The sequence below is a fragment of the Engystomops pustulosus genome, chromosome 5 (assembly GCF_040894005.1).
Source record: "Engystomops pustulosus chromosome 5, aEngPut4.maternal, whole genome shotgun sequence".
In the NCBI taxonomy this organism is placed as follows: domain Eukaryota; kingdom Metazoa; phylum Chordata; class Amphibia; order Anura; family Leptodactylidae; genus Engystomops; species Engystomops pustulosus.
In genome coordinates, this window is record NC_092415.1 from 168021428 (window position 1) to 168046943 (window position 25516).

At 40.0% G+C, this 25516-nt stretch overlaps 1 protein-coding gene across 1 annotated transcript in view; it reads left to right on the forward strand.

The window, feature by feature from the left end:
* Window positions 1-25516, forward strand: part of SKAP2 (src kinase associated phosphoprotein 2) — a 172402-nt gene that overhangs the window by 90294 nt on the left and 56592 nt on the right. Inside the window, exons 5-7 of the mRNA XM_072153735.1 lie at window positions 20810-20884; window positions 22189-22272; window positions 24581-24705. Of these exons, the coding sequence (XP_072009836.1) occupies window positions 20810-20884; window positions 22189-22272; window positions 24581-24705 (284 nt within the window). The remainder of the gene's footprint in view (window positions 1-20809; window positions 20885-22188; window positions 22273-24580; window positions 24706-25516) is intronic.

The following is a 25516-nucleotide window of genomic DNA, read 5'->3' on the forward strand; positions in this document are numbered from 1 at the left end:
TATATATCATTGCAGCTGTGCCCTTTGATTACTGGGAGGGCTTGCAGAGTGATTAATAGCCAGGATCAATGTTTCTGCCCAGCACATGACATTTGGTCACAGAGCAACCATATACTTATTCCCCTTTGGCACAACGCTTAGGAGAAATGAAGGATGATACCTGCCAATTTATAGCTGAGGAGCTTCCAGTTTATAAAATGAGTCAACTTTGACTGTACAAAATTATTCCCAATTGAAATAATTAGTCTACCATTAAACACAATTAGAGGTAAAACTACAGGCGCAGGCTTGCTGAACCCCAGCCAGTGGACAGATGGTTAAATTGTCCGATTTGGCCGCGTTTAATAAGGCCTACGCTTTATTTGCAAAAAATGGATAACGTTGATAAAGTCAAGTTATAATTGCTCATCATAACGAACAACATATATCATACACAATTATTGGGGGGGGGCACAGTAATGCACCGGCATAAGGCTCAGGGACAGATGTGTCAAAGATCATTAAGTACAATGTAATAGGTAAGTAATATCATGTAATATCACCGGATAGACATTGGCTCACTCTTATTTTTAGGTGTTGGTGTACCAGTAAATTACTGCATAGTACTTTCACACGTGTGGCAATGGTACAAGTGCAGTTCTATGTTATCCAGTTTAGACTGATTTGGTAAGCTCTGTACAGCACTACGGTATCTGTGCGCGCTTTATAAAATAAAGGAGTTATTATTAATGAATTAGTAATAAATTATGAAGAGTTAGAGGTTATTTTGTGGAAGGTTGTATTATTCTTCAGTAATTCAGTTATTGACAGCTACAGTTCTAACAAATCAGGCTTAAACATTTCTGCCAAACTGTGCAGAGTGAATACTGGATGTTGTATTTGTAAAATCATGAAATAGAACTAATAATATAACAATACACTTTATTTATATAGCACCATCATACTCCTTAGCTCTTTACAAATCATATACCAATAAAATACTACATTACAGAGTACAATCATAGGAGCAATAGGAATAAGAGCCCTGCTATGGCCACTTCAAATTTCAGAATTATGCAAAACTGTAATTTGGCTTTCATAGACTCTCCTTAGACTTCATACAGAAGCTTATGTTGTATTTTATGTAGGTCAAGCGACAGCACTTCTATTTATTATATTATATTTTGTTCTATTCCCTTATAAAGAATGGCTGGACCATTATACAGGTGGTCCCCTACTTAAGAACACTGGCTTACAGATGACCCCTAGTTACAAACAGACCTCTGGTAATTGGTAATTTACTGTACTTTAGTCCTAGGCTATACCAGTTATTAAAGGTGTCTGTTATTAAGCTTTATTGTTAATCCTGGTTCTTATAACAATAAGACAAGGCAGGCTATTCTACAGAATCACAGTTCTTATAGTAAAGAAGTCTTGTTGCTTCTGGTGAGTAAATAGTTTTTCGGCTATGTGTAGAGAGGACCCCCTTGTATTTTGTGGTGTTTTAACATGAAACTACTTTTCACAAATTTCATTGTACGGATATGCCACTATATTTCGAAAAATTAATCATGTCCATCCTTAGTCATCTTATTCCTTAGTCGTCTTTACCATGTAAATCGAACTATATTAATCTTTCCTCATAACGATTCTATATAACATAGGTAACTCTGTGTACCACCATACAGCACCTTCCAAATGGCGCCTCAGTGTGCAGAAGGCCTCGGGTCAGTTAGGTTATCTCCTTTTTGGCACATGCGACTCTTATGAAATTGTCTGAAAGAAAAAAAGGTCACAGTTATAATCACAATTCGGCCATCACATCATTCTGAATTTTGTTCCCCTTGTGTTGTCCTATAGGGCTTCTTTGTCCACACTGTAGAGTTGTAGGTTGGACTTGGTTTATGTATTACATGTTATCTGCCAATATGGTCCAATATTGAGTACAAATTATTACTGAATTCACAAGAGGCAGATAAATTACAGACACTAGAAATAATACAGTGATTACAGTAATTTCCAGTAATATGGAAATATGCATATGCTACATTCACACGAACGTATGGGGAACGTACATAAGGCCGGTGTATATATGGCGTATATATGTCCCCTGTACACTTCTATGGTGCCGTACAGGAGCGGTACGGTGCATCACACGTCCGGCACCGTACCTTTCCCTAGCCCAAAGAAAGATAGGACATGTCCTATCTTTCTACGGAATACGGCGCTGTGTGCTGTATATTCCTAAGTAGAGGGGTGAGCTGCGCTCATCCCCTGCTCCTCTCCCCGGCGCAGATGTATGCCCACCGTACTACGGTATGGCGGGCATACATTGTGTGAATGTAGCCTTAGTTTGTGATCAGCCTTAAAGACATGGGGGCAGATTTACTTACCCGGTCCGTTCGCGATCCAGCGGCGCGTTCTCTGCGCTGGATTCGGGTCCGGCCGGGATTCATCAAGGTAGTTCCTCCGCCGTCCACCAGGTGGCGCTGCTGCGCTGAAAAGCATCTGAACGCGCTGGAGTTCACCGACCCGGACCAAGTGAAGGTGAGCGCGTCCCAAGCGACACATTTCTTTTTTTAAATGCGGCGGTTTTTCCGAATCCATCGGGTTTTCGCTCGGCCATGCCTCCCGATTTCCGTCGCGTGCATGCCGGCGCCGATGCGCCACAATCCGATCGCGTGCGCCAAAATCCCGGGGCAATACAGGGGAAATCGGCGCAAATCGGAAATATTCGGGTAACACGTCGGGAAAACGCGAATCGGGCCCTTAGTAAATGACCCCCAGTGTCTCATTAAGTTAAACCCTGTCCAAATCCTAAGGGACTTTTGACCCTACAGAGCAGGGTCGCTTACTGTAGACCCTTTTCTGTATTTCATACCCCAGCACATGGCCTCTTTATTTCATGTATGAAATAAAAAAATGTACAATGCATAAATAGGACATTTTTTTTAAAAAATGTATTATAAAAAAAAAAAACTTGTGGCCATGTCTGCAGTGCAAAATTGCAGGAGACTAAATAAAAATAGCCGGTGAGAAAAAAAATGTGATATTAGCAATTTAAGTTGGGATACTGGACCTTCTTGAGGGTTATGTACACATAGTGAAGTCACCAGGAAGTACCTATCTGAGACATCTCCAATCATTCCCTTGGTCAACAAAAAACACTGACAAGGACTCAACACGAATGCCGTCTTCTGGTCTTGTCTTAACACCACCTCATTCATGCTGCACTTTGCTCTAGACACCAGTACAAGAATGTGACTTTCAACTTGTCAGCTTATACTAACTGCAAAAATATAAACCTACATGATAAATGTTGAGTTTTTATCATATGAGGCCATGGAACGGGTGGTAAGTTACATCCTGAAACAATGTTTATTTCCTCCACTTTTGAAGCTCACTTGGGATAACATAAACAGTAGGATATAATGATAACTGTGGAAGAGGAGTCACTCCTCAGAGGTCAGGAAGAGCAGCCATGATGCAATTTCCTTTGATGTATAAAACATTCTCCTGGGTTTGGCCAGGAATAAAGAATTTACTCTTTTTTTTTCACTTTTCCTCTTTTAATTTTGAATTTATTTTCTGGTTGATAAAAATTGCAGGTTTATTCTGATGTTGTCCGTAATAATAATGTGAGGTCTTACTGTCATACGTCATTTTGTGGATATGATGCTATTCAATGGTCCACATCCAATTATCCCAATTACTCCACTTGAACATCATTTGACATTTTATAAATTAAAAATAGCGATGTGATATACATCAAAGGTGACGGACTTGCAAATATATTGTAGTGTATATCTTTTTTAAGTCATAAGCTAAACTCCTACTATGCGGTGCAACAGCTTTTCTCTTCAAAATACAAAATAAAATTTCTCCACAGTCCTCAAAAAATGTATTATCGGGAAGATTTCAGCTCTGAATCCTGCAGACATATAAATGCAGCTGTAGACTATAAAACAAGTTGTCACTAAGGATCAGTTGAGAATGAAATGTCTAAAGACATCGCTGCAGACTCGCGACCTGCGCCCGCTGATGTATAAAGTCAGAGGGCAGTCCCAGACGAGTTAAACCTTTGTCTTCAGTTTGAGCAGCACGACTATTTATACCTGAGGTTATTTGCTCATTTCTTCAGCTATACCTACACATACTATGGGTAAGTGACGATAATTCACTAAGATCGTGCGCCGATATACTGCTTGTGTTGCTTCCCCACTCAGGTCCGCCGGAGTTCACCTTCTTCTTCCCGAAGTATGTAAGTGTATGACAAAATTTGAAAGTTAAATCCCGCGCTTAGTGTGAATCCGTCGGATAGTCCAACGGTACTCCCCTCGATTTCTGTCGCATGAAAGCCAGCGTAGCTGCGCCAAAATTTAATCGCGTGCGACACAATCACCCGTTGAATACCTGTCACAGCCGTGCAAAACCCGAAAACGTAGGAAAATCTGACGAAAGTGCAGCCACAGGCCCTGAGTAAATAAGCCCCATTATGTTGAAAATCATAATATACTGCTACTCTGCTACACCAAGGTGCACTGTATAAGCCCTTTTGGCTCACATGCCTTTGCCAGCTGAAAAATTAAAAACTTATGTCTTGGTGTAGTTGAGGGTAGAAAAAAACATTATCAGGAAGTTAACATGTCCTGTCTGCCCGGCCATTTGAAAGGTTTTTGTCAGTTTCATCACCCCGTGTTATGGAGTGAGGAGTCGGCTTGAGTGCCCTGGCCCGCCGAATTTACAATAGTTTCCACCAGAATGACTACATCTGAAATCTCCAGCAGGTCTATCCTGGTGGAGATTTTATCCTGGCGTCAGAGCAGACCTCCGCATATACTAAGAGCCCAGAGATTGCTGTAGGCAAGGGAGGAGGGAGGGGGAATTAAGGTTGGTGTTAAATATGCCAATCCTAATAAATTCACCCCTACTTCCTTGAGGAGTTAATTGCATATAAATTACAACTGGTTTCCAGAATGCATTGGTACTTGCTATTGTTTAAAGGACATCTACCACCAGGATGAAGGATTGTAAACCAAGCTCACTGACATGCCTGTGTGTGCCCCCTTTGGCAGGATTCCCTATTCTTTAAGCTTCCTATGCCATTGTTTTAAGGAAAAAGCTTTACATATTATGCAAATGAGTCTGAGGGGCTCTGAGTTCTATAGGTGTTAATGGAGCCTAGAACCCCTAAGGTCAATTTGCATAATTTTAAGAAGCTAAGAGAAGAGCGGATCCTGCCAGAGGGGTCACACAGCAGCATGTAAGTGTGCTTGGTTTACAATCCTTCATCCTGGTGGTAGATTTCCTTTAAATATCCGGAACAACCTGGCAATTCCCATGTGTTTACCGCTACCAGGGCACTTTGCTAGTTATTTTCCTGGTCCCTTGGTCCCGCCAGGGGCAATGATCTCCCTTTACACAGACCATGTGACCGTTTCATGTGTTGTTATTATTGTACAAATAGGACTTAAGTTATTGACTCAAAAGTCACCTGCTGGAGTTAGGGCAGATTTACTTACCCGGTCCTGTCACGATCCCACGGTGCGTTGTCTGACGAGGATTCGGGTCCGGAGCGATTCACTAAGATTGTGCGCCCGAGTTCCTACATCCGTCGCTTCTGCACCGAGGTCCGCCGGAGTTCACCTTCTTCTTCCTGGTGCATGTGAGTGCTGATCTTGCGACACATTTCCTTTTTTAAATTCTGCGGTTTGTCTGAATCCGTCGGGTTGTCCGGCAGCCATGCCCCCGATTTCAGTTGCATAAAAGCCGGCGCGGTGCGCCACAATCCGACCCGAAAGTGCGGCGTTCGGACCCTTAGTAAATGAGCCCCATTGTGTCGGACCAGGACCTAGGTACTGTGGAAGATGGAGTGAGATATTGTATGGGGATAATCGTGGGCACAGTCAGTAAACTTTGGTGGCACGTGGCATATGTAACTTATACAGCCCCCACAGTAAAGTGCTTATACTTTCTTCTAACATTTTTAAGAAGTTCAACTAAAGTACAAACATATTTTATTTCGACGCTTTCATTTATTGCTCTGTGTTTCCAGTCAGCAATCAATGACTCCAAGTGCCGCTGCTGTCCCCACCAATTATATAAAGCCTTTTATGAAAGTAGCATTAAATAAATATCGCCCTAATTATACCGGCTGTTTACATCAATTCTGCTTCTCACATAAATCGAATGGACGTCTCTATTTATTTATTAGTGTTCTTTCAGCATTTTTAACACTAATGAGAAGAACAAACCTGAAAGGTACATTGACCTAAAATCACAATTACTGTTCGCATGCTAAAATCACAATAAATTCATGTGATAAAGATGAACACTGATGTACTGAATGCCCTTAAGAGACGGATGACCTCCAAAACTATACATGGGAATTCACTTTATCCAATGAATTTAAAGGGAAGTCCGACTTTCATTGGATGAAAACCTTTATTTTGAGAAAAGTCACAAATAAAGTTCATACTATGTTTTGCCTTTTCACCTATGCAGCCATAAGGGTTAATTCACACTACACTTCCTTCCCTCCTTTAAAAAAGTTATCACTCCCCTTGATAAAGCAAGCGCTCATAGCGAAACACGTGTCGGGGCAACTTCCCATGTGTGACCTGATTTGGTATGGTATTTGTTTTCCATTTTCCTTTTTGTCATTTTTTCCTACAGGATTAATCTGTGCATCTATTTTAACCCCATTGTCTTATGTATGTATACTGTGTCTTGATTATTTGTATGTTACTAATAAAGATGGTAATTTTTTACATTTATTCTTTGTAAGTGTTACATCACTTTTTGGTCAAACTATTAGTGTCCTTTAAAAAAGTGAAGAAGTGAGGTTTAAGGAGGTTGGACATATCAGTTAAATATCCCATTGACATCAATGTAAATTTTATGCCATCCTTTTGGTCAGTCTGGCAGGCATCTGTTATGCATGCATTTTTTTCAAACATGCTGTCTGTAGATAGGACATTATGTACAGCCTGTTGAGCTCCTCCTGCTCTATAACATGCTGCCTATAGACAGGACACTATTTACAGCCTGTTGAGCTCCTCCTGCTCTATAACATGCTGCCTATAGACAGGACACTATTTACAGCCTGTTGAGCTCCTCCTGCTCTATAATATACTGCCTGTAGATAGGACACTATTTACAGCCTGTTGAGCTCCTCCTGCTCTATAACATGCTGCCTATAGATAGGACACGATGTACAGTCTGTTGAGCTTCTCCTGCTCTATAACATGCTGTCTGTAGATAGGAGACTATGGATAGTCTGTTGAGATCCTTCTGCTCTGTAGCATTCTGCCCATAGATAGGACATTATGTACAGTCTGTTGAAAACGTTCTGCACTATAACATGCTGTCTATAGATAGGACACTATGTATAGTCTGTTAAGCTCCTCCTGCTCTATAACATGCTGCCTATAGACAGGACACTATGTACAGCCTGTTGAGCTCCTCCTGCTCTATAACATGCTGTCTGTAGATAGGACACTATGTATAGTCTGTTAAGCTCCTCCTGCTCTATAACATGCTGCCTATAGACAGGACACTATGTACAGCCTGTTGAGCTCCTCCTGCTCTATAACATGCTGCCTATAGACAGGACACTATGTATAGTCTGTTAAGCTCCTCCTGCTCTATAACATGCTGCCTATAGATAGGACACGATGTACAGTCTGTTGAGCTTCTCCTGCTCTATAACATGCTGTCTGTAGATAGGAGACTATGGATAGTCTGTTGAGACCCTTCTGCTCTGTAGCATTCTGCCCATAGATAGGACATTATGTACAGTCTGTTGAAAACGTTCTGCACTATAACATGCTGTCTGTAGATAGGACACTATGTACAGTCTGTTGAGCTCCTCCTGCTCTATAATATACTGCCTGTAGATAGGACACTATGTACAGTCTGTTGACCTCCTCCTGCTCTATAACATGCTGTCTGTAAATAGGACACTTTGTACAGTCTGTTGAGCTCCTCCTGCTCTATAATATGCTGCCTGTAGATAGGACACTATGTACAGTCTGTTGACCTCCTCCTACTCTATAACAGCTTTGGGCCCCATCACTTACCATGGTATGCCCAGTATGCTCTGTCCTGTTTGATGGTCCCTTCCTTTGTCCATCCAGGATATGCTCTGAACTTTATTATTAGCTACATGAAATATTCTAATACATATTCTACATTTTATCTTAACATTTCACCCCCCCCCCTCAATTCAAACGGAAAGAAGAATTTGTAAGGTTCATATCACGCTTGTTTGTAAACTTTTGATGTAACAGGCCTGACATAAAGCAGAGCAGAAGTGGAGGGCAATGTTTATAAAGATTAGCTTGACATCAATAACCTGTGTGAGCTGTCACATCGCATGTAGCGCGCAGAGATATATTAATCTGCCATAGTTAGCATTGTAAGTGGTTAGAATAAATAAAGGGATCAAGCAGATGAAGAGGGATTAACTGTGCAGATTGAGCAAATTTAAGTCACTGCCGCAGTGATTTTACAAAGGATTAGTTCGCTTTTACAAATATTGATTACTGATTTGCTACTCTGAAAGAAGATGAAACAGCTCTCACTTGCCGGACTGGGCGCTTACTGAAGTTTTCATCATTCACACCAGTGTACCTGTCATGAATAGTATTGAAATTGACAGATATATTATATGATAAATGCTTGGGTTAGGGCAGAGAATACATTTATATCATTTTTATTCCAGCTGTAATTTCTTAACTATGAATGTGGAGAATGTAGCAATTTTTAGAAAAAGGAAACCGAATTGTTGGACAGAACGGAAGATAAAAGGGAACTGCTGCTCAAGGATTAATCTGACTATGGCATGAATGTGGGACAATATATGCGATGTAATGGAGTAATAAGCCATTTTGTTCTTAGTTTCTTAGTAGCCTATTTAGCTTTTTCCCTCTTTTGCTGGAAAATAGTAATATTGTAACATATGCATCATCTGATTGTACAAAGAACCAACAATATTGTTAAAAAATGCTAATAAATGATCTTATGTTATACATTGTACAAAATAATTATGCTAAGTAAGTACATGTCAATGTAGTTAGTGTTTGTTATAGTTGTTAGCATTTAGTATAGTTAGTGTTTGGTTTATCCTGCTTGAGTTTGATGATAGATTTCCTTTCAGAGACACTTACTCATAGATCCAGGCACCAGGACTGTGGTATCTTCTTATATTTGTCATCCATGGCCAACTTCCTTCTAAAATAAGCCTGAAGGGCTCCTGGGGACGTTACCAGAGCCTCTCTGTGCTGCAGGTTCACAGACTGTTACACTGTCTCCTCCTCCCTTTCTGCTCCCTCACCACTGCCCCCTCCCTCTGCAGTTGAGTGTAGGGGAATGGTTTAGCACCCTGGGGCTTAGTGTGGATGCTCTGCATGTGGCACCTGGAAGAACGACTATTGGTCTATGAAGTTCTTTAAACCTGGGATTGTCCATTAGTGGTCTGTTAATGAGTTGAAGACTGAAGCATGTTTTGGGGTGTGATGTGGAGAACATATGTGGCCACAAGCCTGAAGAGGCTTCTTCATCCCAAGAAAAGGACTGTGGGCTGGTGGTTGAAGTGATTGACAAGTCGCCTGGTATGGGAGGAGATGAATGTCACAAGACAACTATGTGAAGTAGTAATACAAACCACCAACCAAATCAGACCAATCTACAGCAAAATCCAGGATCAAAGGGACATAAATCTATAGATTTTAGTCATTGTGTAGTTAAATCTTCTCAGCTGCTGCTGACCATCATCTTGTCTTTGAGATTTAATAACTTAGAGACCAGTGATGTATTCAACAGGCAAGTTCATTGTTGGAGTAGTTCTTTCTTCTTCCATAGTGTCTTGGTTTGCTCAGCAGAGCTCTACTAAGACTTGTGTAAATACACCATCATTTTTTGGAATATGCAAGGATCCAAGTTGTCATAGTAGAAAGGATTTTGTCTTTTTGTAAGTCTTCAGTACATGGCGCCATTAGAATTATCCAATTATCTGAATTCTTTGTACTAAGTTGACCCATTGTACTTCTAGACAATTGCTGTGTTGGATGTCCCTGCCATTCAACCCCTAAAGTTAATAAGGTTAAGAAATAATTGACTAATATTTACAGCTGAATCTGAAACTGTCACATTTACAATCACACATTTTTGCACAGCCACTTCCTGTCTCTCAGGGGAAACTTAAAAGATGATGTTTTGCGTAGAATTTTCATCCTGGACTTTTACATTTATTTGCAAAATAATATGCTTTGCGAGAGACGCAACGCAGCCGCATTTTCGTTGGGTTTCCTGACTTTCCAGGGATCGCGTCGGGGATTGTATCGCACGTGATCGGATTTTGGCGCATAGGAAATCAGGGGGCAGGCCGTCGGATGAACCGATGGATTCGCACTAAACGCGGGATTTAACATGCACTAACATGCATCGGGAATAAGAAGGAGAAGTGACACGGTGATACCGGGACACTCCGGATCGGGGGTTCGCGCAGGACCGGGTAAGTAAATGTGCCCCATTGTCTGTGCGTGACTGGTTGAGGAGAAGGGGGGAATGACTTAGAAGTGAGCGACATTGGCTGTGTGAGACTGTGTGAGAATTCCAGAGAGAGGGGGGAATGAGGGAGTTGAGAGAGACATTGGCCGAGTGTGAGTGGCTGAAAAGAAATCCTGTAGGAAGGGGAAATTAGGGACTTGAGAGAAATGAACCAATATATATATATATATATATATATATATATATATATAATTTTTTTCTGAATAAGGCACAAAGGTAGATATTTTTAAACCCAAATACAATACCCAAGACAAGAGCTGGAAGAAAACATCTTTTACTTAATAATGACCTAATTATACCTATTGGCATCAAATGGTAGCCAAAAACTACATGTGTCTTTTTAACCTCAAGTGTTTCAGTTTTTGTTCTAGCATTTTCTTTATTTTATTTCTTTTTAGACAAACCAAATGAATTAAGCATACATCTCCACTAAAAATGGCCACAAAATCCTCATGTGTGTTTCCACATTCAGGCCATTGACACACGAGGCATAGTGGGTTAGAAAAAGCCATAAAAAAGCCATAGAATCACCGGCATAGTGATTTACAGTCATAGCATAGTGAATGAGATTTCTTTTTACAAATACTATGCATATCCTTCATAAAGATGGTTCACATTGGGGGACATGTATCATTATTTCTGTTAGTCAAATTGTCTAATTTTTGCGACTTTTTTGCAACGTTTTTGCGACTTTTCACCTGTTGTTTTCCAAGTACGCCTTGGTCTCTTTGTTTTCCAGATGTTCAGTGCGGCTTTTCACTTATGTATAACTTTTTTTGCTTATTTTTGTGACTTTTTTGGCGCAAATCTGCACCTGGTCCAGGGCAAAGGCAGGATTTTTTTCATGGAACCTATTTTAACATGTGAATTGGAGTTATTTCACATGCTTTAAATGTTTAAAATTTTGTACAGTAACCTGTTTTTTGAAAATTCAGAAATATTTGCACTTTCTTTTTTTTATTGGTTATATTTATTTATTGGTTACTTCTAAGGGTGCAGTCACAGGGTGCATTTTAACCCCTTAACGCCGAAGCCACTTTTCACCTTCCTGACACGGCCCATTCTTTCAAATCTGCCCTCTGACACTATAAATGGTTATAACTTTGGAACGCTTTAACATATCCAAGTGATTTTGAAATTGTTTTCTCGTGACACATTGTACTTCATGTTAGTTAAAAATTTTTGGTGGTATGTTTTGCATTTATTTATGAGAAAATCAGATATTTGCTGAAAATTTGGGAAAATTAGCAATTTTCGAAATTCAAAATTTTCTACTTTTTCCACACATGAGTCATAACACCAAAAAACATAATAACTAACATTCACCGAATATCTACTTTATACCTCCGTGGTTTTTTATGCATACTCTTATTTTTGTAGGATGTTATTGGCCTTTGAACGTTAGGTGCGATTTTTCACATTTTCATAAAAAAAGCAAAATCCTGCTATTGAGGGACCTGCTCAGGTTTCAAGTCCCTTTGAGAGGCCTAAATAAAAGTAAAACCCCATAAGTTACCCCATTATAGAAACTACACCCCTCAACGTACGTAAAACAACTTTTATGAAGTTTGTTAACCCTTTAATTGTTTTACAGGGGTTAAAACAAAATCGGATGCAATTTCAAAATTACATTTTCTTTGGCTAAATTGATGTGTTTTTCATAAAATGTACAAATTCTCAGTGGATAAAATACCAAAACGCTCCACAAAATTTGATACCCAATCCCTCCTGCGTATAACAATCCCCCATATGTGGTGGTAACCTGCTGTATGGGCACACGCCAGGGCATCGAGGGGGGAGCTGCGCCATTCAGAGCAGATTATGCATTGTCACTTTTTATTGGCTATACAATCTTTATTTTTTTGGCAATTTGGACATATAAGGGCTTATTTTTTGCAACATGAGATGCACTTTACAAATACTTTGTTTAAGTGGGTCTGTAGCTTTTCGATGAGATTTTATTAACTCTTTAATGTATGGAGGAAAAGAAAATTGTCAATTTGGGGTTTCTTTTTTTTGTATATTTTGGGGGTTGTACACCATACACTAAAAATACTATGATATTTTCATTCTATAGATCACTACGATTACGGTGATACCTCATTTATATAGTTTTTCATTTATTTTTACAATTTTACTGGAGAAAAACTAATATAGAGGAAATCTCATTTGTTTCTGCATCGCCATCTTTTCGGGGACTTAACCTTAATATTTTTTGGTTGACAGAGCTAGTTTAGGGCTTATTTTTTACGTGTTGAGTTGTTCTTTCAATTGGTACCATTTTGCGGCACATAACTTTTTTTTATCACTTTTTAGAACATTTTTGTGAAGGGATTTTATGAAAATTTATATTTTTGGTGAGTTTTTCGGGTTTTGTTTTTACGGCGTTCACCGTACGGGTCCAATAATGTTTCTGACTTTTTGTACAGATTGTTACGGACGCGGCAATACCAAATATGTGGGGGGTTTTGTTGATTTTCAGGTATTTTTACTTTATTAGATGTGTATAGGGAATGTTTGTGTTTAGGGGACTTTAACTCAATTTAATTAATGATTTTTATTAAAAATTGTGTTTATTCAGTGTTTTTTTTCTTTACTTTTACAGGTTAGCTTGAACAAGTGATCCACTGATCACTTGTTCAAGCTATTCTTCACCTAATACAGTGTAATACAGATGTATTACACTGTATTATGTGACACACTGAGCATGCTGCGCAAGCTCAGTGTGTCACAGCCGGGTCCTGCCAGAAGGCACGGACCCGGCACCTGGAAGCAGATCGCGCAGCCCCGGGCACTGGCAGTCCCGGGGCTGCGATCGGAGCAGCGGGACCCCCCCGGTAAGCGCCGCGGGGGGGTCCGAATCCAGTTAAATGCCCCTAGCACGCCGCGGTCAGCGCGACCGCGGCGTGTTAGGGGTTAACACCCGCGATCGGAGAAATCTCCGATCGCGGGTGTTAGAGGAGGGTGTCGGCTATAATATATAGCCGACACCCGCAGCTTCTGGCCCCGGCTCCATTCAGGAGCCGGGGCCAGAAGTTTGCCGTACTATTACTGCATATTGCAGGAACGCACCTCCCGCCATGCAGTAATAGTACGTCAAATGTCGTTCTGAAACACATTATAACAGCTGAGGAGAGATGATTTGCCTAATTACAGGACTATTAACATTTGAGCTTACAAAATGCATTATAAACACAACGTTAATGCATGTGTTAACATTACGTTTACTATACATTTTGTAAATTCAAATGTTAACAGTAATGTAATTAGGCCCATCACCTTTCTTCAGCTGTTGTAATTAAAACGCAACGTGTGACCACAGCCTCATATGTCGTCATCTCCCTGAGGTGTGATTAGAGGGCTTAAAAATGCAGGACACAGCCTCAAATCCTAAATAGTAGTGTCCACTCCTGTATATAACCCCCTCACATGCTTGTGTCCATGTGGATTTGATATATTTGCAACAAAAAGTCTTAAAAAGAAGCCAAAATTTGCGCCTGCCAGGATAGGAAAAACTGAACATGTATCACAAGTAAAAAGACACGATCATACATAAGGTGCAAAAAAGAGCCGCCAAATGTCTCAAAAGTTCACCAAAGAAAAAAATACATGTCCCCCAATGAGTATTTTCCATTTGCATCAAAATCCCAGTATTTGGTTAATTGTGGGGGTACCAACTCCAAACAAACTTATATTGATGACAATCAACATTAATATATTTGAAAGCTCCCTTAAGGATACATTCATAATTTTTATGGCTCCAAAATATCACTAAGTATTTCCATATGATTTAAATGGAATAAAGATGAACTGTGCACATTTCATCTTCATGGATCATAGATCATAGACCATCTCCCTCTGTTTTAGGCCTTTCCTCTATCCTACAATTGTTAGACATTGGGGGGATATGTATAAAGTAATGCAAATAAACACTATGGTCTCTGTAAATCTCATTTTGTCATAATGTCTAAATATTTGATTTCAGTGAGCAATAATTTGTGTATTTAGTGAAATGATAAGTTACTTCCCCTCCCCCAGTCTCATGGTACCATCCCATGCCGTAGATCAAAAGAAGTATTAGAATTTGTGAAGATTGTGTCTTTACTGACACATTCTGTAAGCTGCGGTAGATTTATTTAAGGAAATAGTGTTTTTAAGTGTCTTCTGCAGAATTCACTAAGGCAAACCTATTACCTGAAAGTTATATGTTCTTTATGCTTAAATTCTGTGTACAAAAGGCAAATTAAAGGTAACCTTAGATTTAGACCCACATTTACACTAAGGACTTGGATTAAAAAAAACTTTTTGGTACTTCTGATGCCAAGCTGCAGCAGCTCTCACCTCTCCCGGCTACAATGATGTTATATTGGATTGGGGACCTAAAAATCTGTCATAGATTTCCTTTAAAGTGATTAAATGCTTTTGTGATTAACTCCTGGAGTTTTAGCCATTGCGAAGGAATAGAGATAAAGATTATACATACCCCATACGAAGGGCATCTCTGACTCTAGCTCCATTTCTTCAAACCTACGGTGGTGGTTGATGTCACCCTCATTGTGTATGTGACATCCCAGCAGTCATGTTTGAAACGAGGTATTGGCCAAGGTATCATGTGCACAATAAACGCAACATCATCAGTGACGGAGAGAGAACACAGGCCGTTGCGTCTAGAACCGAATATGCCCTCAGATATAAGGTTTAAAAGTTTTATAGAAAGATTTAAAGTTTCTCTCTTTTTCCCTCCAAGTGGGCCATTTAGATACCTTGTAAGGCAGCCACCTTAACAGGCTTGAACTGGCCCACAGGTGAACAGGTGAATCCACTGCTGGGCCCCTGCATTAGGTGGGCCCCCAAGCCATGCATCAGTAGTGCTGGACAAAGTACCCTCTCTGTAATTTATACATCATCATCATCATATGTATAAATTACAGAGAGGGTACTTTGTCCAGCACTACTGATGCATGGCTTGGGGGCCCACCTAATGCAGGGGCCCAGCAGTGGATCCACCTGTTCACCTGTGGGCCAGTCTGAGCCTGTTAAGATGGCTGCCTTACTAGATATCTAAGAGGCCGTGTTTCCCTTAATCCATCCTGGAAAACAAATTTGAACATTATTGAGAAGAAATAATTGAGGAACATCACAGATGCCCTGGAATTCTTGTATCATAGGGATCACTTACAGAGATACACATCAGAAGTGCAAAAAGTTTTTTATGGGTTAAATATGTAGGAAACTTATCAATTCCTAAAAAAATGTGTGTTGTAAAAGTAGACACTGAAGTAGGGTAAGGAGGAGATGCAGCTGCAGCTTGTAACTCTGTTTGATCCAGTGACAAGTGTAGAATGTCTGATTGGTGGAGAGATCACAGTGAATATTGTAAGATTAAATGTACAGTTATAAAATAGATGGTATGCAATGGATACAATATTTCTGGAAGTGCTTCATCTAGTTGTAATGTTATAATACAACAACCAATTATGACAATTTAATAGTAATCTCCATAAAATTTTTGTGAATTGACATTCATAGCAGTCAATTTAATTTTGTATGTAAAGGATATTGGTTGCATAAAAGTTGCAATCACGTGTGTGCATGTGTGTATGCTGTGTACTCAAATTATAATTCATGGAAACTAATCCATTTTATGGCAGTGTGATCCCTACAGACTGTTTTGAGCACATGGGTCCTACAGAAACGTATGGAGTTATATTAAGAAACATCTGTACTATTTAATGCTCTGTCAAGTCATGACAAATTTTGCAACACCAGCAGAATTCACAATGTCAAATGCTCAGCCTTTTCTCATTTAGATTATTTACAGACAGGGATTTCCTTGGCATTTTTGTTTATATGATATGCATAAATATAGTATGTGTATATATACCAATAATCCATAATATTAAAGCTGCTAAAACCACCCCCGAAAATTGTCTACCAATTCATGAACTCCACAAAGGGCAAAAACTTTAGCTGTAGCTAGCAGGGAAGGGCCTTCATGGATTGAATTTATCTACATAAGAGGGAATAAAAAAGAACATGTACTTACCCTATTTCTGCTCCGGTTTCCACATAGCTCCATTTCTTCTGGTTTTCGGCCAGTGTCTGGCCAGAAGTTCCAGGATGTCAGAGGACCTATGTGCCAATGAGTGGCCTCCTCCAACCAGGGGACACTGAAGTAAGTGAAGTCCCCTTGAAAATAAAAATAACAATCCATTTATTTATATAGCACACAGAGATTACGCAGCACTGCACAGAGCTTGCCAAATCAGTCCCTATCCCCATGGGGCTCACAATCTAATCAACCTAACAGTGTGTTTTGGAGTGTGGGAGGAAACCCACACAAACACAAAGAAAACATACAAACTTTTTGCAGGTGTTGACCTGGATGGGACTTGAATTTCCCCAGCGATGCAGGGCTGTAGTGCTAACCACTGAGTCATCGTGCAGCACAGACTGAAGAAGCTGAAGAAGTGTCCCATGGTCTGAGGAGGCAACTTGGTTCCTTGACTTCTAATTGGAAGTACTGGAGAAACATGGGGAATAGGAGTTGAAGTGGCATAAGTATGCATTCTTTCTACCTCACCCGACCCCCTAGGGGTTTTCCATGCGCAACCACTTTAAAGATGGACTAAAAGTCTGAGATTGAGACATTTTGCCCAGTCTACTGCAAGCAACTATTTACTGTTTGTTCTTTCAGTCTTTGCTCTTACCGGCACAGAAGTAATCTGGGTCGCATGGGCCTGTCGCTAAATGACAAGGAATGCTTCCTCATAACACTGTTGCTTGGGTAATGCACTATGTACCAGAATGACCCTAAATTCCCACCATTTGTAGATGCTGTGCCAAGTAACTCCAGTCATTAAAAAACTGGCTTTTGCCATTGTCAGATTTTCATGTAACTCATCAAAACCAAGACCTGATAGAGCACAGTGGGGCAGATTTACTTACCCGGTCCGTTCGCGATCCAGCGGCGCGTTCTCTGCGCTGGATTCGGGTCCGGCCGGGATTCATCAAAGCAGTTCCTCCGACGTCCACCAGGTGGTGCTGCTGCGCTGAAGTCCGCTGGAATGCCTCGAAATACACCGGCCTATCCAGGATGAAGGTGAGTGTAATTTTCGCGAAACAATTTTTTTTTTAAATGCGCCGGTTTTTCCGAATCCGTCGGGTTTTCGTTCGGCCACGCCCCCCGATTTCCGTCGCGCGCATGCCGGCGCCGATGCGCCACAATCCGATCGCGTGCGCCAAAAACCCGGGGCAATTCAGGTACAATCGGCGCAAATCGGAAATATTCGGGTAACACGTCGGGAAAACCCGAATCGGGCCCTTAGTAAATGACCCCCATTTTGTCTAGTATATCCATCCCAACATGTATTACACAATATGAATCCATTTTATTAACCTCACCCCCAAATTTCTACTTCAACCTGAAGCATATATCACCATTTCTACTATGCTGTTGAATTATTTTTGTAGCGATCCATTTGTACAGTCGCCTTTCTATGGACCAGACAGGATCCCACCATTCACAATAAGCATTGGGCAGACCTCACCTACTCCCTGGGCCTATCCATTGACCTCTGCAGAGGACACAAAGCATCGGAGGAAAACTATCCCATAGAACATCTATTGTGGTTGTGGCCGTGTTTCTGCATAAAGAACATCTCTTAATACTATGGAAGGGATTGTCCGGGTTCACACTATTTTTACTATGGGCCCCAACTGGAGTCAAAATTATGAAAAATTATACTTATCTCAGTCCTTATATCAGTTCTAGTGGTGTGGTGAGTGGTGACGCTGCTCGGTCGGAGCGTTCCCACTACATTTTATGGCTGTGGCCTTTACTAAACCGGGGCTAAGCCTGTCACAATGGCTCAGTCCTAAAGGCAGCTCCAATTTCAGCTACAGAAAATAGAATTTAATATAGAATTAGATACATTAATGGAAATCATTTTTTTTACTGATGCGGAAAAGTAAGAGTTAGTTCTTTTTGGATGCAATTGCCTATTAAACTGTAAATGTAGATGTATATGGGCTCCTGATAACAATGGATATGTCAGGTGCAGCCATACAGAAATTACAGTAATTTGGTAGCCTTAATGGAAACCAAGCAGGCTGAATTACCTAGTGGAGGCTTAGTATAAAGGTTGGTAATAACTGTGTGATTGTATTATTTGTCCTACTACTACCAGGATAGATCAGGAAGAATGGTCTTTTGTGAGTCCACACAAGTTAATTTGCTGTCAATTATTCCCCTAATGGTCTATCCGGCCATCGGAATCTCATTGTATATGTTTATATCAAGTCTCCAACCTTTCGTTGTATTAGCCCCTCTATCACAATAAGAAGAAAATGAGAGAAAAACACAATGACAGTTGTCAAAGAAAGGGCATCTCTGCTGTTAACAGAGACAATGATATTGTATTCTTATCTCTTAACATTAAAGATAGGTTTGTGTAGTGTTAAAAGCAGGAAATGTCAGAGAATGTCCGCTGCCACTTGACGGAAATGTAGTCAGCGCGATATTCAAAATATCTGATAGGCCCTTTAGCAGACTGCTCCCTCTCCGGCTTGGCACAGGTTATGGAGAAAGATGAATCTCTAGGATGCTCATTTTGCTGCTACTGTCTCACGGATATAAAAAATAGCCCTTGAATTACGATGTTTTCATTGTATTTCTTCCTTTACTGCGGCGGCTTCTCGTAATAAGGCTAATTTAGATGATGTGTCCCGAGGACCTTGCTCAACCTCCCGTCCATTTTTTTTTCTTCGAGCTGTCATTTCGTGATTACATTTTTAAACATTTTCACAAAGTCAAGTACTATTTGTTACATCCTGATTTAAGCAGTAAGTCAGGGAGATAAAGTACCAGTACTTCAGCTTCTGGTTCTTCGCAGAAGGGTCTATACAAGAGGTCCTGTCACATCTCTCATCCGTCATGTTGTCACTGCCATATCATCTTGTTTATTGACAGCCCTAAATGATCTTTATATAGTAACCAGCAGATATCATTTAAAGGAGCCCTAGAAGTGAAAGCATCAAAAGCTGCACTACTGACAAATTACTATGCCATTAACCCCTTGTGAAGATTCGATTCTCCACTACATCCAATTTGTAATATCTGTGTCTGGCTTCAGCACCATCCTTTCCCTCTAAAGTATGGCAAAAGATGGTCTGATGAATATGATTTTGTAGTTAGTTTGCATTCTGTCTGCAGTCTGAACACTAACTTATTTCACTCCTGGCTCTCTTAATTGATATCCACCGTTTTCGTCTGTCTCCTATTGACTTTGTTCTGGTGTGCAGACGGTTAAGCTAACTGTGAAAAATAGATATCTCCTCCACTCACATTTCTTTGTCAAGATGTCAGGGGACTGGTCCAATCACTCTCTGGATTGGGGCTTTGATTTCTCATAAGAGGATTGTGTGCCCTTTTGCTAGTTTTTTCAGGACTTTTTTGATCTTCTGACCCTTTCTAGCCTTCATACCGTCTGTTTTCTGTCCTGCATTTTGCTCTTTGTTTTGTCCTGTTTTTGAATGTTTTGTGTTTTCACGCTGAAGGGATAGTCGACCAGATGTCTTATACAATCTAGGGTAGGGTAAGCAATTAGGTAGAGACAGCTTGGTTGATCTAGGTTAATGGTTCATTGCCTGTGTATGTCCTTTCCTTTTCCATTTTACTCTCCGTTCCCAAAAAGCAGTATTATACAACTCTAGTGGATTGACACCATTGATGTTCCTGCAATAACTATGGCTGGCATGCAATAAAATGGTTTTATTATAGCAAAACACAAATTAAATGGCGTTTTTATACAAAATCTGATCAGAACTAAAAATCAGATAATGTGGTATAACTCATTCTTATGGGATTCTAAGTGCTGCCTCTAAACTGAGATCTTCTAATTGTATGTTATTATAATTATAAGGAAAATACAAAATAGGATTTTGAAATCTTAAGAAAAAGGCAGATAAGCATTTTCTAGAGCCGGCAGATGTCTCAGATTCCTGTAAGTGTGACATAATCTTTTGTATGGGACTGGTTTTGTTCTAATATTATAGAAAACAGCTGTATGATTAGAAAACCAGCTACATCTTAGCATCCTCCACTGATACTCATTGTGAGGATAGCATGCGAGGAACCACAGGCCACCTGTTCTGGAAATTGCTCTACATATCTATGAAATGCATATGTGCTGGTCAATGTACAATATATATTGTTAGTGACAGGGAAATGACATTAAAAACACTTTTAATTTTGCAGGAAATCTGTATCCACCAGTTGCTGCTCAGGATCTGGAAGTTACCAAGGCAGGTTATCTCGAGAAGAGAAGGAAAGGTGCGTCATTGCAGAGTGTTAAAATATACAACACAGATGTACTTATAATCAATGTTCAGTGTGTAATAACTTCCTATCACACATGCCGTTCTTGGAACCAAAGTCACCCATATAGATGGACGGCCATGCAGCATAAATGCAGCTCCCATTGAAGTATAAGTGAGAGTGTTGCATGTACAACCATATACAACCACAATCATGAAGCCAGTTGGGCCTTTGGCCTCAGGGCTGCAGTGTGAAATAAATCAAAGGGGAGGCATCAGATTACTTCTTAATATAAATGTAAATATATAAATAAACTATAAAGTTATTCCTAATATTCCTAAATTATTCTAATGAGTCCAAAAGATTATGGGGGATGTTACCAGTGCTGTAGCTCCACAGGCTGTTCCACTGTACAGGAGCATGTCTCACCCTTCCGCCTGTTCCCTCTGCACTTTCCCCTTCCTCTGCCTGTTATAATCTCAAGGCAGAAGTGAGTTTAAGTACACAGTGTAAGGAGGAAGTACTCCTTACACAGTCTAACAGCCTGTATAGCCATCGCATGGAGGGGTGCTGGTAACACCACCCTGAGCCCTTGTGGCTCATTAGCATAATCTGTTCCTTTTTGGCACAATTGAAAGTCTCCCAGAGGTCCTGAAACTGCTAATCTAAAAGCTTGCAGAAGGAATCCTCCGATCAAGATGTTTGGTTCTGGAACTGTAAACAGGTAGTAAATGGCAAACCATTAAAAACACATTTGACTTTTTGGGGGCCCACAATTTTCAATTCACACAGAGCACATGCCAGTCTTTTTCTGCCCTTGATTGCTGGATGTTCCAGGGAATGGATCCCTACTTTTGTAGTCTCCTGAGGACTGGGGATAAGTGCAAGGAGTGTAAAAAAAACTTTCAATAAAATAATTAATGGAATAAAATTAACTTAAACTCATGCTTTACAATACTAACAATGTCATATGATCTTGTAACAGTGCAAAATAGCTAACGATTCTAAAGTGGATCCTCAGTGTGATTGACCAATCATCAGTCACACAAAGGTACCTACCTCTCAATGCAGGATGCAAATGTGCAGTGTGGTGATCTCCACCATAACGCACAGGACACCGGGAGGAAAGACGGACCACGTCCCTCAATTGCCTCAATTAAGTTATAGTTACCAAACATTGTCAGTCAAGCCCTGGTGTCCTGCATATATCAGACATACAGTATATTTGTCATTGTTCTGATTTCTTTTTAGGCTGATCGCAAATGACAAAAAAAAAATACAACAACCTCTTAATACTAAATTCTTCCTCCTTATAACAGATCACAGCTTTTTTGCATCAGAATGGCAGAAGCGTTGGTGTGTACTAAGTAACACAACCTTTTACTACTATGGGAGTGATAAAGGTATGTGGTCTCATTGTACTGTATTTTATTACGTATTATCTATTTATTAGGTATTAAATAAAATTTGTACTGTTTTATTTAAAGGAAACCTTTTTGCAGGCATACTTTCATGCAGTTAGGGTTTAGGGTCCCAAACCTTTTTACCTTAAAGGAAATCTACCACCAGGAAAAAGGATTGTAAACCAAGCACACTTACATGTAGGTGTGTGCCTCCTCTGTCAGGATCTCTTATTTTAGATCCTTATGGCCTTGTTTTTATAGAAAAGGCTTTAAAAATTCAGCAAATTAGCATAAGGGGCTCTGGGCTTCATAGCTCTCTGGCTCATTTGCATAATTTTTAAAGCCTTTTTTTCTTATAAAGCAGGACATAAGAAGATAAAAGATGAGCAGATCCTGTCAGAGGGAGCACGCACCTGCATGTAAGTGTGCTTGGTTTACAATCCTCGATCATGTGGTAAATTCCTTTAAGTATGGCAGCCTTTGACGTACGCACTCTTTGCGCATAGTGACCCTGAGATGAGTGTAACTTGTTTCATTGACTGATGTTCAGAGAAGCGAAGATTACAATCCTTGGCTTCAATTTGCAGTCTCCATGTGTAGGGTCCAGTGGTTTCTGGATTTCTAGAATGTCGGCTTTGACAAAGTTATGGTATAAATGTTTGGGATCCTAAACCACAGCTGCAGGAAGGCTATGCTGCTGATTTTGGAGCACCAAAAATAATAAACCATAAATGTTGTGAGGATTCCTTGGAGAGACAATAGAAGTCCTGATCATACAACAGAGTGATTAAAGGGGATTTCTCATCTAGACTATTTATGATATATCCACAGGATATGTCATAAATAGATGATAGAAAAGGAAAATGGAGGTCCATTGACCCACTTACCACAGCTGGTGAGTGTCCAGTGCATGACAGGCTACTCTCTATTCAATTCTATAGAAGTACCAAACATATAGTTTGGGCTGTTTTCGTCTCTTTTGCATTTGAATGGCGAGTGCCAGTACTCGCATTGCATCTATGTTCAGCTTGTCTGCAGTGAAGGTGTCAGTGTCTGTTTGGAGCACGTCCCAGAGGTAGGACCCATATCCATTATTCATTTATGATATGAAATATTCTATGTTTATTTCCCTACATGAGTATATGCCCATAGAAAGACCTCAATCACTGTGTATGGGTGTGGTTTATCAGGACTCTCATTGTCTCACCAAGGAGTCCTATATCTATAAACACCCTGATTTAAATATTTTCTTCTTTAGCGTCACCCATACAAAGTTATATTCAACACTGAAACTATTTGACCCTCCATCTCTATGTCAGATACATCCCTGTGCTTTATATTAAAGTATTATTTTGACTGCAGATATTTTGCCAATGTTTCCTTTATAAGTTTCTTTCTTTATCATGGTATTTTGATAATGGATATAAATTAGTGACATGGTTATTATTGCCACAGGTTTGGTATATAACAACTGATCTAATCGCTCATGAATAGTGATGAGTGGAATTGAACCACAAAGTATGAGTTTGGCTTAGACGGCTCCCTGCCTAAACTCAACTCACAAGTCGTCAATGGCATTTAAATAGCTAAAAAGTGTGCATTAGAATGCCGGCAATATTTTGGGGGATCATCGCTTCCTGAGGAAGTCATCAGGAGCAGCGATCCTCCCCGAAATGCCGCCATGTTAGTGTCGCTGCGACTTTAGGAATTTAAATGCCATTTCAACTGTGCAAGCAACAGTTCAACGGTTAAAAAAAAAACCTACCATGAGGAATCTCCTATCAGAAGTAGATCTAGTGGTAGATTCCTCCTGCCTGCCTCTGCCCTAATCTGTAATTTAATAATCCTGGAACCAAACTTGTTAAAAAACTTTATTTTAGTAATATGTAAATCAACTGCAGAGGCTAATGGGGTGTGTACTAACCTAAGCTCCCAGTGCACGCCCAAGTAGCCTCTGCAGTAAATTTACATATTATTAAAATAAAATTTTTAACAAGTTAGGTTTGGTTCCAGGATTATTAAATTACAGATTAGGGCAGAAGGAGGCAGGAGGAATCTAAAATCAGATCTACTCCTGATAGTAGAATCCTCATTGAAGTTTTCCTTAAACCATTGGTGATCGGGTATTAAAATTCAAAAATTCCTGAGTCCGCTCATCACTACACCTGAATCCCTGCTTAGGTTGTTGTCTGTAATTCTATGTAGATCGCCTAACGGCACCACCACAATACCTTTGGTCAGTTCTCCATTTCCATGACCAGTCGCTGGAGATATAACTACAGCTGCTACTTTTCTTTATCTCTGACAGACAAACAGCAGAAAGGTGAATTTTCTCTGGAAGGCTACAGCGCCAAGATAAATAATACTCTACGCAAGGATGGAAAGAAGGATTGCTGTTTTGAAATCTACGCTCCTGATAAACGCGTCTATCAGGTCGGACTTTTATGCCTTCGTATAAATTAAGTTGATAAAACTGTGACTTCGGCAGTCTAGGAGAGAGAGGAACATTTGGGTTGTAACAGCTCACTAACTGGCAGACACATCTGCCCGGCGTACTGATGCATATGGGAATATAATAGGAAAAACAACATTTCTGATAAAGTTCATGTCCTCCAAGTTAACAGGAGACATCGCTGCCTACATATCAATTGTGTTTTACCGCTGTCAATTTTTTTTGTTTGTTTTTTTATAGTCTGTAATAAGTTATAAAAAAAAGTTAAATTCCCCAGAAAATAAATGCAGATTTATCAATACAAACACCTTAATCATAACATGGCCACCGGGGGTAGACGGAAACCCGTACGTCAGTGGATCTATCACTTCGCCATCAATACAGAATGGAGCTCTAATATACTTTAAATATCTGAAATTGCATTTGAAAATCATTTAATTAACTTGTCAGGTAATGTGTTGGAATCTGACAAGAACATTTTTAAGGAAACTATACCCAGCAGTCTAAAGATATTCACGGGTGTCTTCTAATTGTCAAGGGCAAATTTCGTTCATCAGTTTTGGCTTTGACATTGATGAAGAGAAGCAGTTTTTTTCGGCGCAGCTGCCAGCTGCTGATCACAGTTTCAAATCCATCATCCTCTGCTCCAATTACGTAAATTTGTCAAAATTAACTGTACATTATAAGAAGCATCCTTGCAAGAAAAGTATCAGTAGACACGTAAAGAATTGCTAATGTTTCCGGAGAGAAGTGACATGAATGTTACTGCTTCTCGCTGGCAAATCACTTCTG